General features: G+C 48.5%; 1 protein-coding gene across 4 annotated transcripts in view; it reads left to right on the forward strand.

The window, feature by feature from the left end:
• The window catches only part of LOC135829714 (serine-rich adhesin for platelets-like), a 28,327-nt gene extending 12,695 nt beyond the window's left edge, over nucleotides 1–15,632 (forward strand). For 2 of the 4 annotated variants that reach the window (XM_065342109.1, XM_065342115.1), the window contains exons 10-20: nucleotides 721–6,445; nucleotides 7,783–7,901; nucleotides 8,981–9,048; nucleotides 9,499–9,588; nucleotides 10,123–10,228; nucleotides 10,547–10,565; nucleotides 10,923–10,961; nucleotides 11,540–11,651; nucleotides 12,693–12,733; nucleotides 13,585–13,640; nucleotides 14,361–15,632. In XM_065342109.1, coding sequence (XP_065198181.1) covers nucleotides 721–6,445; nucleotides 7,783–7,901; nucleotides 8,981–9,048; nucleotides 9,499–9,588; nucleotides 10,123–10,228; nucleotides 10,547–10,565; nucleotides 10,923–10,961; nucleotides 11,540–11,651; nucleotides 12,693–12,733; nucleotides 13,585–13,640; nucleotides 14,361–14,724 — 6,739 coding nt within the window. In that variant the 3' untranslated portion in view covers nucleotides 14,725–15,632. Of the gene's footprint in view, nucleotides 1–720; nucleotides 6,446–7,782; nucleotides 7,902–8,980; nucleotides 9,049–9,498; nucleotides 9,589–10,122; nucleotides 10,229–10,546; nucleotides 10,566–10,922; nucleotides 10,962–11,539; nucleotides 11,652–12,692; nucleotides 12,734–13,584; nucleotides 13,676–14,360 lie in introns of all 4 variants that reach the window. The other 2 variants (XM_065342122.1, XM_065342126.1) reach the window with 2 other exon arrangements.
• Nucleotides 15,633–15,647: the final 15 nt, after the last annotated feature.

Below are 15,647 nucleotides of genomic sequence, written 5' to 3' on the forward strand. Positions count from 1 at the left end.
GTTTTGGCAGTGAGCAACAAGTACAAGTACAAGTACAAGTGTGTGTGTGTGTGTGTGTGTGTGTGTGTGTGTGTGTGTGTGTGTGTGTGTGTGAACCATGGACTGCTTCTGGCTAGATTAACTCTTGTGTAATCAATGGTGCTAGTGAAGCTTGTCTGATTTAGCCACCCACACTAGTACCAAGTATTACCATCACTGGGGGCAGGGGGTACCTGCAGTTGGATCCCGGGACGGATACCCTGATGCCGTCAATCCTTTTTCTGCACCTTGTCCTCACCCACTTACTGAGGTGTGGTGAGCCCATAAGTGGGATCATTTCAAATCCACCCTAGTTTGGGGATTTCAGGGGGTGTCGGCCGTTGGGTGGTTCAATGTTCATATGGTGAAGTAAAATAAAGAAACAACAAACAATGGCCAATTGAGTCATCTTTCCAAGATTCCTTTTGAGTCTCTCTCCCCTCTCCCAGGGAGACCCACGTGACCAGTTTTGGCAGTGAGCAAGTACAAATACAAGTACAAGTGTGTGTGTGTGTGTGTGTGTGTGTGTGTGTGTGTGTGTGTGTGTGTGTGTGTGTGTGTGTGTGTGTGTGTGTGTGTGTGCGTGCATACGTGCGTGCATACGTGCGTGTGTGTGCATATAATGTTGCTAACCATACTGTGTGTATGCACGTGTGCATGTGTGCGTGCATGCTTGTACTTGTCCCACTTGTTCATCTGCAGGACAAGCATGGACATCATGCTAGATAAGCTTCAGCAAACCGTTACCACGCACATGTACTCATTCAAGGTATCATCACAGAGTGGTGCCGGTGGTGGTGCTGGTGGAGGTTCTGCCAGTTCTGGCGGCTGTAGTAGCAGTAATGGCAGCAACACCAGCGGGAAGCACAATCATGTAATGCCACAGGCACCCCCTCCACCGCCGCCGCCGCCTCCACCTCCAAAGGTCCCACCACCTCCTTCAATGCCTCCGCCACCGCCACCACCTCTACCACCGTTTCCACCACCACCATCAAGACAGCCACCTCCCCCTGAGCTATCTCCAAAGTCTACTGGCAGCTGCTCATCAATGCAGTCTCTGCAGTCTTGCGCCTCCAGTTTCAGTCTCCCGCCGTCCTCGAGCTCCGAGAATGTTCCTAGTGGCCCTAACTCTGATGCTGGCAGCTCAAGGAGAACCAAAGAAGTGAACCACTGCAGGCGCAGATCTCCGCTGAATAGCTTAAAGCATCCGGTAACTGCACCAGTTCTCAGCAAAGGTAACGGCGGCGCATCGTCTCGTTACCCACCGTCGACCGGCAGAGACAGTACGAGCGAGTGGGCACATGAATTCCAGTTTCCTGACGTTCCATCAGCGGCTTCAACGCCATCTTCATGTTCCTATGCTGGTCACGATCCTGGCAGTGATGGTCAGACCGCTGCTACCAGACTATCACCAAGCCCACATGTGCCATCATCATCATCGACAATGCCTTCTAGGTGTAGAAGTGAAGGCAGCGGCAACAGTGTCCGACCCAACCAGGCCGACTCAAAGGCAGTGATCTGCAGACTTGGCAAGTTGTCCCACCGCCTCATCTCCGCTGATGCCACCGCTGGCTCGCTGACCTGCAACGAAGCAACTCCATTGGAGAGAACGAGTAGCACTAGACACAGTTCAAGCAGCACGGTGGATGCCAGGTGTGCAAGTTCACCGACTATCAGTAGCTCATCGGGGGGCTTGTCTGTTGTTGGCCGCCTCTCCAACCGTCTCAACTCTCAGGTGCAGCAGGCTTTTACCAAGGATACTGGTCCTGCATCAGCTGTTGCTGCTGCTGCTACTGCTATCGGAGCTGGACAAATTGGCCGGGACAATGAGATGAATGCAATGGATGCTGCAATGCCTGTGCATGATGCTGCAATGCATGTGCATGATGCTGCAATGCTGGTGCATGATGCTGCAATGCTGGTGCATGATCCTGCAATGCCTGTGCGTGATGCTTCAATGCCTGCGCATGATGCTGCTGCCGGTGCCTCTACTCCTACCACTGATATTTCTTCTGTATCTCTAAATAGTCCCCGGGCGTGCAGTCCATCAGACCACTTACACAAATATCAACAGCAACAGAAGCAGCAGCAGCAGAAGGAGCTGCCACTACAGTCATCCTGTCAGCTGAATGGCAGCACACCCTCTCCTGTCGGCAGGCTGTCTTCGCGGTTGTTTTCTTCTCCCAGCTCGTCCAGTCCTGTTGCGAGCAGCGATGGGATGATGGCTGCCGCGAACCAGGAGGATGAGATGTCGCTACAGGCAGACGACGTGACTTCACACTGTCCACACTCTCAGGCTGCAACCAGTGCAAGACCAGTGTCGGTGGTGTTACCGCTTGTGGCATGTGGACTAGCTGAAACGCAGCAGGAAGAAGAAGAATGTATTGGAGATGTTGTGTTTGCTGATGATGATGACAACATGAGCATCTCCAGTGACTCCAGCAGCCACAGTCATTGTTTTTATGAGTCGCACAGTATTGTCAACGACTCTGACAGCATTGTCTCAAATAACACCATACCTACTAGCCCTGTTGATACAAGTCCATCCCGTGAGGCTGCAGTGGTAAACGACACAATATCTGCAACTCGTTGCAGCACAGATGCTGATGAGCGTGTAGAGTGTAGTGAAGGTGACGATGTGTCCATAGCTTCTCATCGGAGTAAAGAGTGTAGTGTGGATGCTATTGTTCAGGGCGCAGTGTGTAGTGCCGATGACGATCTATCCACATCTGGCGCTGGTGAAGTGGATGTCTGTAGGGAAACTGCTCACAGTCCCACTGGAACATCTGTTATGTGTGTGCAAGTCCAAGACAGCACCAAGTCAGTACTTGTTGACACTGATGTTAGTCCACAGCCCAATGCAACCATGTCATCACTAGCAACTGCAGCCATTCCGAGTTCTGAACATGCGATATCGACTTGGAGTAGTAGCAGGAATTCACCAGTAGCGCAGTGCAGTGGGTCAAGCGAGCGACAACACACTGATACTACTATCGTTACCGATGGTGATGATACAGTGGGTGGTATTCCATGTGCCACTGATACTACTATCGTTACCGCTGGCGATGATGCAGTGGGTGGTATTCCATGTGCCACTGATACTACTCTCGTTACCGATGGTGATGATGCGGTGGGTGGTATTCCATGTGCCACTGATGCCACTGCCATCACCGATGGTGACCATGCAGTGGCTGGTGTTTCATGTACTGCGCCATCTGACCCACAGCTCTCCAGCATGGACTCCAAGCCTGGCGGTGATACATGCATCGCAGATGGATCAGCAGCGGACAAAATCTCCATGCTTTGTGATGCAAGCAGCCAGTTTCCATCTCCGCACGATAGATCAAACATATGCTCCGAGACTGCGTCGACTGACAATAGGAGTGACATTGACGACAGTGTGGAGGGTGTACACCATCGTGGCATGAGTTTGGAAAATGGCAGCCCATGTGTCTTTTCTCACTCTCAAGAAGATGTGCTGTACGAATCAGACGCCCCTGTTTCAGTTAGCCAGCAAGGATCAGTGGAAGGAGACATGGAAAGTGCTGGCGATGCAATGGAATCACGCCCATGTGCGTTTGACGAACCATGTGATGCTGGCAGCGGCGAGCTACACGTAAAATCACCTCAAACCCAGGATGCTAGCCCTGCTGCACTGGCCAATAGTGATAGCGGCCTTGATGGTGATGACGAATATCATGATGACGATGTTGAGACGGTGGAAGCGAATGATCGTGTTGCAAGGGTAGATAGTGGCATTGCTATGCAGGTGATCACAAATGTCTCAGCTATGGAGAAATTGGGTGAGCCAGTGGAAGCTATGGTTGAAGCAATGCATGAAGATGCCTCTGACGATGATATGTGCATAGAGAATTTCCCCATTGATGCGAGAACATCTACAGAGCACTCGCCAAGTGTGGTTAGAACTGCAGAAGACGACGGCACATCCAACATGATGACAGCTACCCACGGGTCACCTGACAGTATGCATGCAACAACACCACCCCATGCTGAGAATGCTATTGCAGGCGATAGCAGCAGAGAGCCTGAGCTCGAGGAGTCTCCTTGCAGGATACATGCGTGTGCTGATGGCACAGCACTGACAGAAGTGGAATGTGAAGACATGGACGTGACCACTGCGCTCACACAAGTTATGGAAACGACCAGTGAGCATCAACTAATGGATATCAATCAAGAAAGTGTGGTTGAAGATGTTGTGCCAAATACTCCTGTGCAGGCTGTTGAAGCATGCCATCCTGCCGAGTCAAGCTATGGTGCCACAGTGTCCAAAGAATTAAACCCTGACTTAGATCAGATCAAGTCACCACTAGCTGCCAGCGAACCTGGAGACAGTCATTCTGCGCCCGTAGTTGATGATGATGAGCACCGTGGTCAGTGTGATAGCAGCAGTACGTGTAACAGCAGCAGCAGTACGTGTAACAGCAGCAGCAGTACGTGTAACAGCAGCAGCAGTACGTGTAACAGCAGCAGCAGCAGTACGTGTAACAGCAGCAGTAGTAGCAGTAGTAGTGGTAGCAGTAGTACGTGCAGCAGTCAGACCGGTAGCTGTCATGTTTCTGATACGGAAGAGACCGTCAAGGTCAAAGATTACCGTGTTGTGATTGAAGAGTATGACACTGCCATACAGAAGTTGAACGACACTATCCGAGAGCTGAGAGAAGCTATTGGTGAACCCAGCGAGTTTTACTCCCAGTTGGAAATCCCCGTTGACCAGCACGACGCGAGGAATAGCAGCGATGTTGTCTGTGACAAGTCTAGCTGCCCACTAGCCAACACTGTAAGTAAGATGAATGAGTCTGCAACGTCACGCCAGCAGGATGATCCGGTGGTGACGCGAGAAGACAGCGGCGCTGCAACTTCTGATGCCGAAGATAGCAACACAAGGTTCAAGAATCTAAAAGTAACCAGCAGTGGTGTTGTCAGAGAGCTTGCGGAAGAGATCTTAGAATCCAGCACCGCAGTAGCGTCGCCGTCAGACGGCAATGCATCACCAGCAGCAGCATGTTCTGAATCTAGATGTAGCGACGGTGGTGTGGGCTCTAGATGTAGCGGTGATGGTGGTGTGGGCTCGTTCGAGCATATCAGCCTAAGTACTAGCAATGTGATTGTGCTGCCGTTTGGGTTTGCTAAAACTGTCTTTGCCGACATGAGCGTGGAGAGTTTTCAGTCGTCCGTTATGAGCAACGAGGCCATGTCGTCGCACGAGTGGCAGATGCTGACAGCAAGCCAGAGCATGCCTATCTCTGCATCAGCGAGTGAGCCCCCCACGTCGTCGGCCCTGGATCTGGTCCAACAGGAGCACCGTGAGCAGCAGCAGCAGAAACAGCTGGACATGGAATGTGGCACTCTGGACGATGCAGTGGTTAGTGGTGTCACTGGTGCTAATCCTGGCACACTTGCGAGATCCAGCTGCATAGATGCTGCCATGGTGACGCACACTAGTTCACACGGCCAAGCCGAACCGGGTACTGTGACTGACGCCGACACATGTGCTGGAGCGTGGAAGAGCACTGCAGAGAGTGTGGTGCCGTTGGGCAGTCCGCCTGTCTCGCCTGCGCACCATACTCAACATACACGAAAGTGTGATGATCGAGATCCAACCTCAGCTGAATCTGCTGCCACTATTGGAGAAGAACGGGACCTGGAACAACTTTCTTCACGCTTGGTAGGTGATGCGGTGCAGTCCCACTCGCCAGCACTGTCATCATCAACAACAGCACCGCACAACTGCCAAACATCACACGTCCAATCTGCACATCTCGAAACCCAGAGTGCAGAGAGTCAACAACAAGTCCCATCTGAACCACCTCCTCTGGTCTCAATACCACCCATGATAGATTTGTCACAGGTCACACCGTCTCCACCCTCATCACCTGTGCCTGTGCTAACACCAGCTTTATGCCCAGCGTCAGAACACACTCGACACAATGCTCACCTAGAGGTTACAACACTGCCACCTGATGCAGAGCCCTCCGAGCAGCAGGATACATGCCATGACAGCGTAGTGTCTGTTGCTCGGACCAGCCTTGTGCCAGGCATGTCACACAGAACTGGTGTTAATGCACTGTCAACAGTGGTGGCGGTGGGTAGCAAGGAGACAGCACCACCACTACTGTCAGCCACTACCTGTGCTACTGCTCTGCCCCAGGCTACCGCGATGGATACCACACCGGGCAAGTTGTTTACTGCTCTGCCCCAGGCTACCGCAATGGATACCACACCGGGCAAGTTGTTTGAGCCTGGTCCTGCAGGTTCTGCGTTCAGCAGCGCGGGTACGGTCGCCGCCCCTGATGCCACTGATAGCTCGGCACTCACTCTGCATAAGAAACACGTACCCGAAATCAGCAATGGATGCAATTTCTTCATTCACGGCAGTGTGGCACATCCGATGTTCATCAAGACGAAGGTATGTACCTTATGTGCAGGTTGTTTTGATTGCAGCATACTAGATAGGTTACCGTAGAATCCCGCGGATAAGCCCATGGGCTTATCTGTTTCACAAGGACATTTCGGTGGGCTTATACAAGAACATGGGCTTATACGCGGGCATGGGCTTATACGCTGACACCAAAAGTGTGCATTGAAAAGTACCACGGAAGTGAGAAGTACATTGCTGAAAGCCACTGTGCATACAAAACAACCGATGATTGTGTTGAAATGTACAAAAAAAACAAAAACATGACTACGTACATGGTACGATCAAGAGTCCATAATTTATAGACTCTTGCTACAATTTAGGCCCATGGGCTTGTACGATGAAGCTTTGTGATGTTCGAACTTTCCCTGGGCTTATGCGCGAGCATGGGCTTATACGCGGGTGGGCTTATCCGCGGGATTCTACGGCAGTCAACCCGGGTCTCCTCGATGTATGATTGTGTGCAGAGGATGCAGTGGTGCCACCGGTATTGTGTTACATACATCCTTGTACTCTAGTGGTGTGGATACAGTTGTTGAGTCGGCACTTGCTGCAGATGGCGGTGTACTGGTACTACATGTAGTACGAGTGTCCTAGTAGTATGTGCTGCTTTGGTCAATATAGCAAACAGGTTAAAACAGGTTCCCGGTCGACTACTAGCCAGTATAGCTCTTTGACATTAGGCACTTCGAGCGAGGTACAATGTGACAAACCCGGACGTCCTGTTTGTTGCAGCATGCAGTGATCAGTACTAGCCTAAACAACTCTTCTAAGTGAACGGGGTACATTAGAGAGATTAGGATACACGTCAGGTGGATGTGTGTATGGGGTGAAACTGCCGCAAGTCGCTGCACCTGGAACCACACATGTGCGAGGCCTGACTCGCGCAGGACCATGCATGTGTAGTTTGTTTTGTGCTTTCCTTGCATGTTCGTCAATATCCGAGAAATATTTTACTATCGCGCACGCGTTGATGATTTTATTTGTAAGTTGGCGTGCGTTCGCTTGCACGCGCACACGCACCCTCATCCAAGTTGTTTGTTTCTTATAACAGAAAATGTGACCTGTGTGGTTTATGGAGCTGAGTGCGCGGGCACAAATGTTTGCGTCAAGTGCACCTTTGAATTCTTTATTCTCACGATGGCACCATCTCCAATAAGATCTTAACCTCTCTATTGCTGTTGCGTGCCTGCCCACCGTATTTCCGTATTATCCCCGATACGACTGCACTATATGACTGCCGTATCTCCACTATATAACTCAGCCTCAGTATAATAACTGCCGTATTTCCCCTATATGACTGCCGTATCTCCCCTATATGACTGCAGGATTATCTCATCTGCCATGGCTGCACGCAGGTCAGGAAGGACAACATTTTTCAGCTTTCACAGAGTATCGAACGCTGTCTGGTGTTGACGCCGCAGCCCTATCTGAACACAGCTGATGAGTGAGTATCGCTTACTGAAGCCTCTATCGGAGGGCGACATTGTGACAATCCGTTGTTGACTTGTTGTACTTATCCGAACCCCCAGGGACACGAGGAAAGTATCCGAGTTGTTGCTCTATGTGTTTGTAGACCTCGACTGTGTGGGACCTTTCTGGAACACATTGGAAGACTAGTATGTCTGCCCTGGTGGGATCATGCTTCAACTATCTATCTTTGCTAGTTCGCACGATTGCGTCATACAGTGTAAACAGGTCACTATTCCTTTGCGCCAGACATTGCTGGGTAGCGCTGTCGTGCCAAGTAATTAGTTCTGTGTTTTGTTGTTGTGAATGCCTGGGATGGGATACATTGACTTGAAGGAAGGTCAATGTGGCAATTTGTGACCGGAGTGGTAGATTATGTTGCGTAATATTTGCTAAAAGCGGAGGAGCTAAAATTAGCAGTACTGAAAATTTGTCCAATTCTACACTAGAACGTTTTGTAGTTTTCTCAAGTATGGAATACTCATCTTGACATGCTGACGGTGCTCTAAGTGCTGTTTCTGGCAGGCGTTTGTTCTGCTTGAATGGGTGCCGGGAAGGTGCATGACGAAAGTCATGTCACTCAAGTGATAGCTATACTCAGAAAAAAGTGTGAGTCAGTTTTTAAGTGGTGCGTGAACATGACAAGGGCACGGCGGTAGCATAGCTGATAACCTGTTACGTCACCCTCAACTCATCGGTCATAAATTGAAGTACAAAGAATGGTGAGAATTGTAACACTACTACAAAAAGTAAGAGGCAGGTATTTTACTTGTTGATGCCGTATCTCACCTGGTCAGTTTATTAAGAGATACGCAGAACATGCTCCTTCTTTGCTTTGGATTGTGGCATAGTTGAAAGAGGTCCTTGTGTTTATGTGTTGTTGTTGTTGTTGTTTGTTGTTGTTGTTGTTGTTGTTGTTGTTGTTGTTGTTGTTGTTGTTGTTGTTGTTGTTGTTGTTGTTGTTGTTGTTGTTGTTGTTGTTGTTGTTGTTGTTGTTGTTGTTGTTGTTGTTGTTGTTGTTGTTGTTGTTGTTGTTGTTGTTGTTGTTGTTTGCAGAATTTCAGAGCTGTTCTTTCTGAAGATGAATCGACATGTCCAATTTGTGCACGTACCAACAGTCGAAGGTTAGTTGTAGACATTGGCCTTGTGCACAGTGCCGAGTCCTGCGGGTATGTTTACGTGTTGCCAGGTCACGTAGTGTGGAATGCTGTGCAGGCTGTGCTTGGTACTTCCAGCATACTCTGCGAAGATCTGGTGTTACTCATGTACGCAGTTGCCAGTTGGTTGCTGAGATGTTGATAGCAGGTATGTTATGGGTGATGTTTAATGCAATGAATACTGAATTGATTGTGCATTGCTTGGTAGATCCCTGATGATGCCCTCCTGGGTGAAAATTTGGACAAATTGCTTGGTAGGTTTGAGTATTTATCTGTGCTTGGCCATGTACATGTACATGCGTATGTGTGTGTGTGTGTGTGTGTGTGTGTGTGTGTGTGTGTGTGTGCGTGCGTGTGTGTGTGTGTGTGTGTGTGTGTGTGTGTGTGCATGTGCGTGTGCATTGTGTGTGTTTGCAGCTCTACGTGCTAACCACTGCCATGAGTTGTATCCCGCTGACACTGGCATCGTGTTGTCCACGGCATCCTATCTTCTCTCGTTGCCAGCCGGTAAGCTTATACGAGTGCGAGTACATGTGTGTACAATGCTTATACAGTGTTTGGGTAGTGGTTGATGTGCGTGTGCTTCAAGTAAGCCTTCAGCGCATTCATTCTGCATGACTACCGGCAACGGGAGTAACCTATCGTACACACACTCCATGTAGTCGGAAAGGCCCGGAGTGGCAAGAGTGTTGAACGGTGCCATCTTGTAGCAGATGAGAAAGCCTGCGCACATGGCTGATGCCCGGTGTATGTGCATGCTGGTTTGGTGTGAGACCGGCTCACACCAGATCCTGTGATCTGTGAGAAATAAATAAAATAATAATATGTGCGGGATCCGCGTCAGCATCGCCTGAATGTTCATACGTCACCTATATTGGTGCAGGGCATGTTTTCACTGGAATACTAATGAAAGATCGGCCTCGCCATAAGTATGCATGCTATTCTCCTGCAGGTACTTACTGTAGAAATAAGACCATCTAGTTTCATTCAGATTGGCATAGACATTCATTAGTTGATTGCTTTCCGGCCTATTTTCCACAGGTATTGTGTCCAGGTTACTGTCATTCATCGACAGTATGTCACATAATGGCACTTCCTGGAAGTTCAAGATGCAACCAGCAGACTTCAGCTCTCTCTTTGAGAACCTGTGAGTCCTCCTCACCCACGCAGAAGCAGCAGCAATGTGATTGTCTTGGCATGCGTTATCAATCCATGCGCATGTGTGTGTGTGTGTGTGTGTGCGTGCGTGCGCGCGCGCATGCGTGTGCGTGTACGCATGCGTGTGTGTGTATGTGTGTGTGTGTATGTTATGTTGTGTGTGTATAGTGTAAATGAGGGTTGCAATGGTTTGGCTTGTGTTGGTGGCTGATCAATGGACAGCTATTCTAAGTAGTATAACGATGCAACATGATGGTAGAGCTTGGTTCTCTTTGTTCTTTCTCTTTTTCGGTCCCGTCTTCTGCAGGGTTGACAAAGAGATGAAGGTGAGTCCGACTTGTCACTTTTCTGTCCTTCAACATTGGCCAACTGTACACCATGTCAGCAAGCTGCTTGTTTTGATTTGGACAGCTGTCTGCGTTGGCCTACTGGTAATAAACTGTTGTGCCTCGGAAAGTCTGAATGATTCCTAGTTTTAGCACTTGGTAAGCCGTACCGGAACTCTGGTTAAAAACTGTGCCGGAGGTCTGTCATTGGCTAGCTGACACTGTCAAGTGGTTGTTGCTATTCAGTGTTTGGACAGCAACCAGGGCAATGGTGTATGAGCTTTTAAAATGTGCCTGCGTACCTCAATGACATGATGGTACACTCATGTGATGGATCTGCTGCGTTTTGCTCTGCAGGACATCCTCTTAAAGCATGACGGCATCCTTTCGGAGGATGTAAGTATCCCGTAGTCCAGTGTACAATACATAACTTGTACCGTGGATCCATTACACTCAACTTGTACCGTGGATCCATTACACTCAACTTGTACCGTGGATCCATTACACTCAACTTGTACCGTGGATCCATTACACTCAACTTGTACCGTGGATCCATTACACTCAACTTGTACCGTGGATCCATTACACTCAACTTGTACCGTGGATCCATTACACTCAACTGTATATTTTAAAATGTGGACATGCTTAGGTCGAGGAATAGAAAGTGACCGCAGGGCAAGCTTTTTACCCATGTGAAACAATAGCTCATTAATGATCCACATTGTGCTGTCCTGGTTGTTGGGTTGAATGGAACGCACGCACGCACACACACACACACACGCACACACACACACACACACACACACACACACACACACACACACACACACACACACACTCATACACACAGTGTGTATACTTAGCTGGGATTGAGCTGGTGTGCAGTGAAAGTTCTCCTAACTCTATATTCAATAACAACTTGAGTTCATTGTAGCCTTACCAACTGTTATCCATGGCGATCATGTTCCCTGCAGGAAGTTGTCTCCAAAGCAGACGGTGGCTCAGACACGACAGACTGGCTAGGCACAATGTCCCGTCTTCAGCGAAAACACATGCAGACGCACCGCCACTTCATCCTCTTGGACGGTTAGTAGTACAGTAAATATCGGATATAACGTGCCCCTTTGATTTTCGAAAATGTATCACTATATCCGGTGCATCACTATAGCCGATTTGCATGTTTGACCGACACATGGCACATGACTGCACATGAAATGATGCGTAGATCTACACGCTGGAAAAAGCATGCTGAAAGTGCATGCATGCTCCGCGGACTGTGTACCGGTGCATGACACAGAGCAGTGCATGGCAGTGCAGTACGAGTACAGACTGTACACATGGTACATGTACTAGAACTTCGATACATCATGTGGCATGGCTGCTTCTTCAGCGTGTTCTCCAAAAAAAGCCTGAGCTGGATCCGTACTCACGTAGATCTACTCGGTGTCCAACGAGTTGCGTAGAGCCAGAAATAGACATGAGTGGCTGTGTACGTGAGTTGGCAACATCAATCATTGTGAGAGGCAACACAGCCAGAAACGGACAAGAGCATGCAGAAAGATCACTCTTGATCATTATACGCGATATTTTCCTGTACATTTGATATGGTTTGCTTCCTGAAGTCCATCACAATAAGCGATATATCGGTATAGCCGATAATAGTGTATATAGTGATATTTTAGCTGTATTTTTTCTGATTTGATTTTGATTTTGACGTGTTCTATCACTATAACCGGTATATCATTATATCCGGTCACTTTATAAACGATACTTACTGTAACTACTTCAAGTACGACTCTAGTAGGTTTTGTGTGTCTCTCTTTGCATTGTGCCTTCAAGTCTAGCTATCTGTGTGTACATGTACGAATGATTGCCCCCCCCCCCTTGTAGACCCCGTTCCCACAATTCTGTGCCTCTCTATATGTAGAAGTGGACCATCCCCGTGTGCACCCCTGGCTGCATATTGCATACCAAGAAGTGTCAGGCCTGACCAAACAAATCGTTCTGTACCCCCCACCTCATGTATGTGTTTGTACACTGTCATTATGGCTGTATTATGGTGGCTAAGATTTGTACATGGTAGTAGCTAACTATGCTTGCATTCCACCCTGCCCCGTGCCCTTCCAGACATGGATGAGGAGGACAGTTGGCCGTTTATTGGCAAAGGGGTAAGTTGTACGAGCTGAGCTGCAATAGCGAAAATGCGTCAGTGTTGGCAATAGTGTGAACTGTGATTCTCAATTTGAGTTCTGTGCCCGTGCATTCTATTTCTGAAGTATATCAGTATCACCAGTACTACGAGTGATGCTCAGTCGCATGGTGAATGTACATGTACATGTGCCTGCTTTGAGGTGAATTCCGACATGCGCTGGTGGACAAGATGAACTGAAAAGAGCAAGTTTCATTACCGTGTTTTCCGGAGTATACTAGTGCCGCACCTTTAACACCAGTAGTTCACCCTGAAAAAGTAGGTGCGGCTTTTATACTGCGATGGTCAAATCAATGCCGTGTTAAACAGGGTAGATATCTGTACTTCCTGACAAAAAAATCTGGGTGCGGCGTATACTCCGGAGAATACGGAAATTCCACTTTCAGCTGCTACGGTCATACCCTGTGTACGGATTCGATGTTTTCGAGCTATGTTTGGGTGATTGGCAAACCCTGCGAGAATGCAGCAAGCCCCCGGCTCCCGTGGCCTGTGGCCTCGACGCCGTATTGACATATTGCATGCACATGTTGAGTAGTGCATGCAATTCTCTCGCTGTCCTACACTCTGCTAACAACACCTACACATACCCTATTTCCCCCGAATATAAGTCACGCCTATTTTTATGACAAACGTCGCGGGCAAAGAAGGGGATGTGACTTAGAAGAATCGAATGCGACAACGTACTTATGTGAACATATTGAAACAATATGGCTCAGAGCTGAAAATGGGGGTTTGACTTATAATCTGGGAAATACGATAGGTGATGATGGTCTGACATCACGGTTTCTTCTTCAATGCTTCTATTTGCAGATGGGTGTGTATAGTCTGGCGGAGTTCCTCTCAAAATTTGCTGCTACTGCTACCATGTAAGTTGCACGTGTGTGGTTGCTACTGCTACCATGTAAGTTGCACGTGTGGGGTTGCTGTAATAGCCGTGCGTCTTACTCTCTTGAAAAGACAGCTGGAACGTCAGGTTCATTTCTACATTTGCTGGTATTTTGCTATTTGGGGAGGGAGTGTGGGGTAGCGCCACCAAAACTGATCACATCGGCCCTGATCTACTGCGCCTAAGTGCAGGAGGGTCCAAGGGTTCCGCGGACCCCCCCCCCCCCTAAATTTCGCAAATGTGCTACTGGAAACCATATGCATCTACATTGTACATGTGTCAGCTAAACTGAACCCCCCCCCCTGATCTCTGGATCCGCCCCTGGGCCAGGGGTAAATGCAGTTGAATCCCGGGATGGATGCCCTTTGCCGTCAATCCTTTTTTCTGCACCTTGTCCTCACCCACTTACTAGTACTGAGGTGTGGTGATCCCATAAGTGGGATCATTTCCAAGTCCACCCAGAGTTTCAGGGGTGTCGGCTGTTGGACGGTTCAATAGCCGATTAAGTTATCTTTCCAAGATTCCTTTTGAATCTCTCTTACCTCTTCCGGGGAGACCCACATGACCAGGTTTAGCAGTGAGCAAGTCCAAGTACAAGCACAAACGTGTGTGTGTGTGTGTGCACGCGAGCGAACATGGATATTTGTGTCGTTTACTACATGTACTGCAATGTTCTGTTTCTTCGCTGCTCACTAAATAGTCCTGACGTGCAGCACAGTACCAGAGAAACTACAGAACGGCATCTAGTCTTGCCATGCGCTGTGACAGTAGAAGCAGCATCAGCAATTGCCACCGCTGAAGGAAGCGCATGCACATTGCTAGAGTATAGTGAAAAGCAAGCAGCACGTGCGTTACAGCAACTTCAGTCATCCGCCTTGACGAATGACGTCACTCCATCTGTTGCTGGGCCGAAGGAGCATATGCTGCAGGCATGTGCCACCACTGCTAGTCTGCATGTGCCAAGTCAAGAGCAGGAGGAGGAGGAGTACATAGCTTCCACTAACCTGGCAACATTGGCTGATCTGGCACTGAACCAAGTTGGTTCATATGCTAGCCCACCATAGACGCACTGGGCAGTACGGTGTCGGCACATCGGCGCTGCAGCGTCTACCCACTTGCACAACCAGCACAAGGCCAGAATTACACCTCTGTGGGTGTTAGGTATGATAGTAGCAGTGACCAGCACATTGCTACTGCGCTTCTCTCCAGACAGGAAGAAAACTGACTGACTTTCCAACTGGCTACTTTTTGCTTCGAGAAGTACCCACTTCTGAAGACAACGACTAGATGCGATTAATGTTGACCTTCTACGGCTCCTGCTTGTTGTGTCTGCCAACCACTCATGCATTTGACAACAACAACAACAACAACAACAACAACACCTGGTGTGAAACTACGATAACGTACAGAGCACCGACGATGCAAGGCATTAGAGCCGTATAGCACACACTAAGCTAAAGACAAGCAGTACACCAGCGGGTGTGTAGTATACATGCTGCCGTGCACACGCAGGTTCGTTAGTACGGATGGCATGCAACAGCTCGTCTTGCTTTCTCTCACATACGTCCCCGGTCCCCATTCGTAAAAGCTTTGTTGTTTTTTTTTGAATTTGAATTCTTTATTCTCACGTTGTTGAAGTTGACTTTGATTTCATGTCTGAAACTGTCCTATTTCCTATCATTACTTGACAGTTTTGCTGCTAATTGAAGTTACATTTTTTAATGTTTGAAAATTTTTGCTTGCTGAAAACAATTGCTATTTTTACTTGGAGGAAACCATTCCAGCACAGCTTGCGTGAAGTGTTTCCTGTGCCCTTGTGTTCATGTAATTACATGGCCAACCTTTGTCCTTTTACCTACTTCTGCTGTTTTATTTTATTTTTACTTTTTACTTTTTTTCTCAGTCATTGTCACTGACCCACAATTGAACTGTTCTTATTTCACAGCCATGCTGTGCAAGTATGGTTGGAGAACTGTGTGTGTGCATT

The sequence above is a fragment of the Sycon ciliatum genome, chromosome 1 (genome assembly GCF_964019385.1).
Source record: "Sycon ciliatum chromosome 1, ocSycCili1.1, whole genome shotgun sequence".
Lineage (NCBI taxonomy): Eukaryota > Metazoa > Porifera > Calcarea > Leucosolenida > Sycettidae > Sycon > Sycon ciliatum.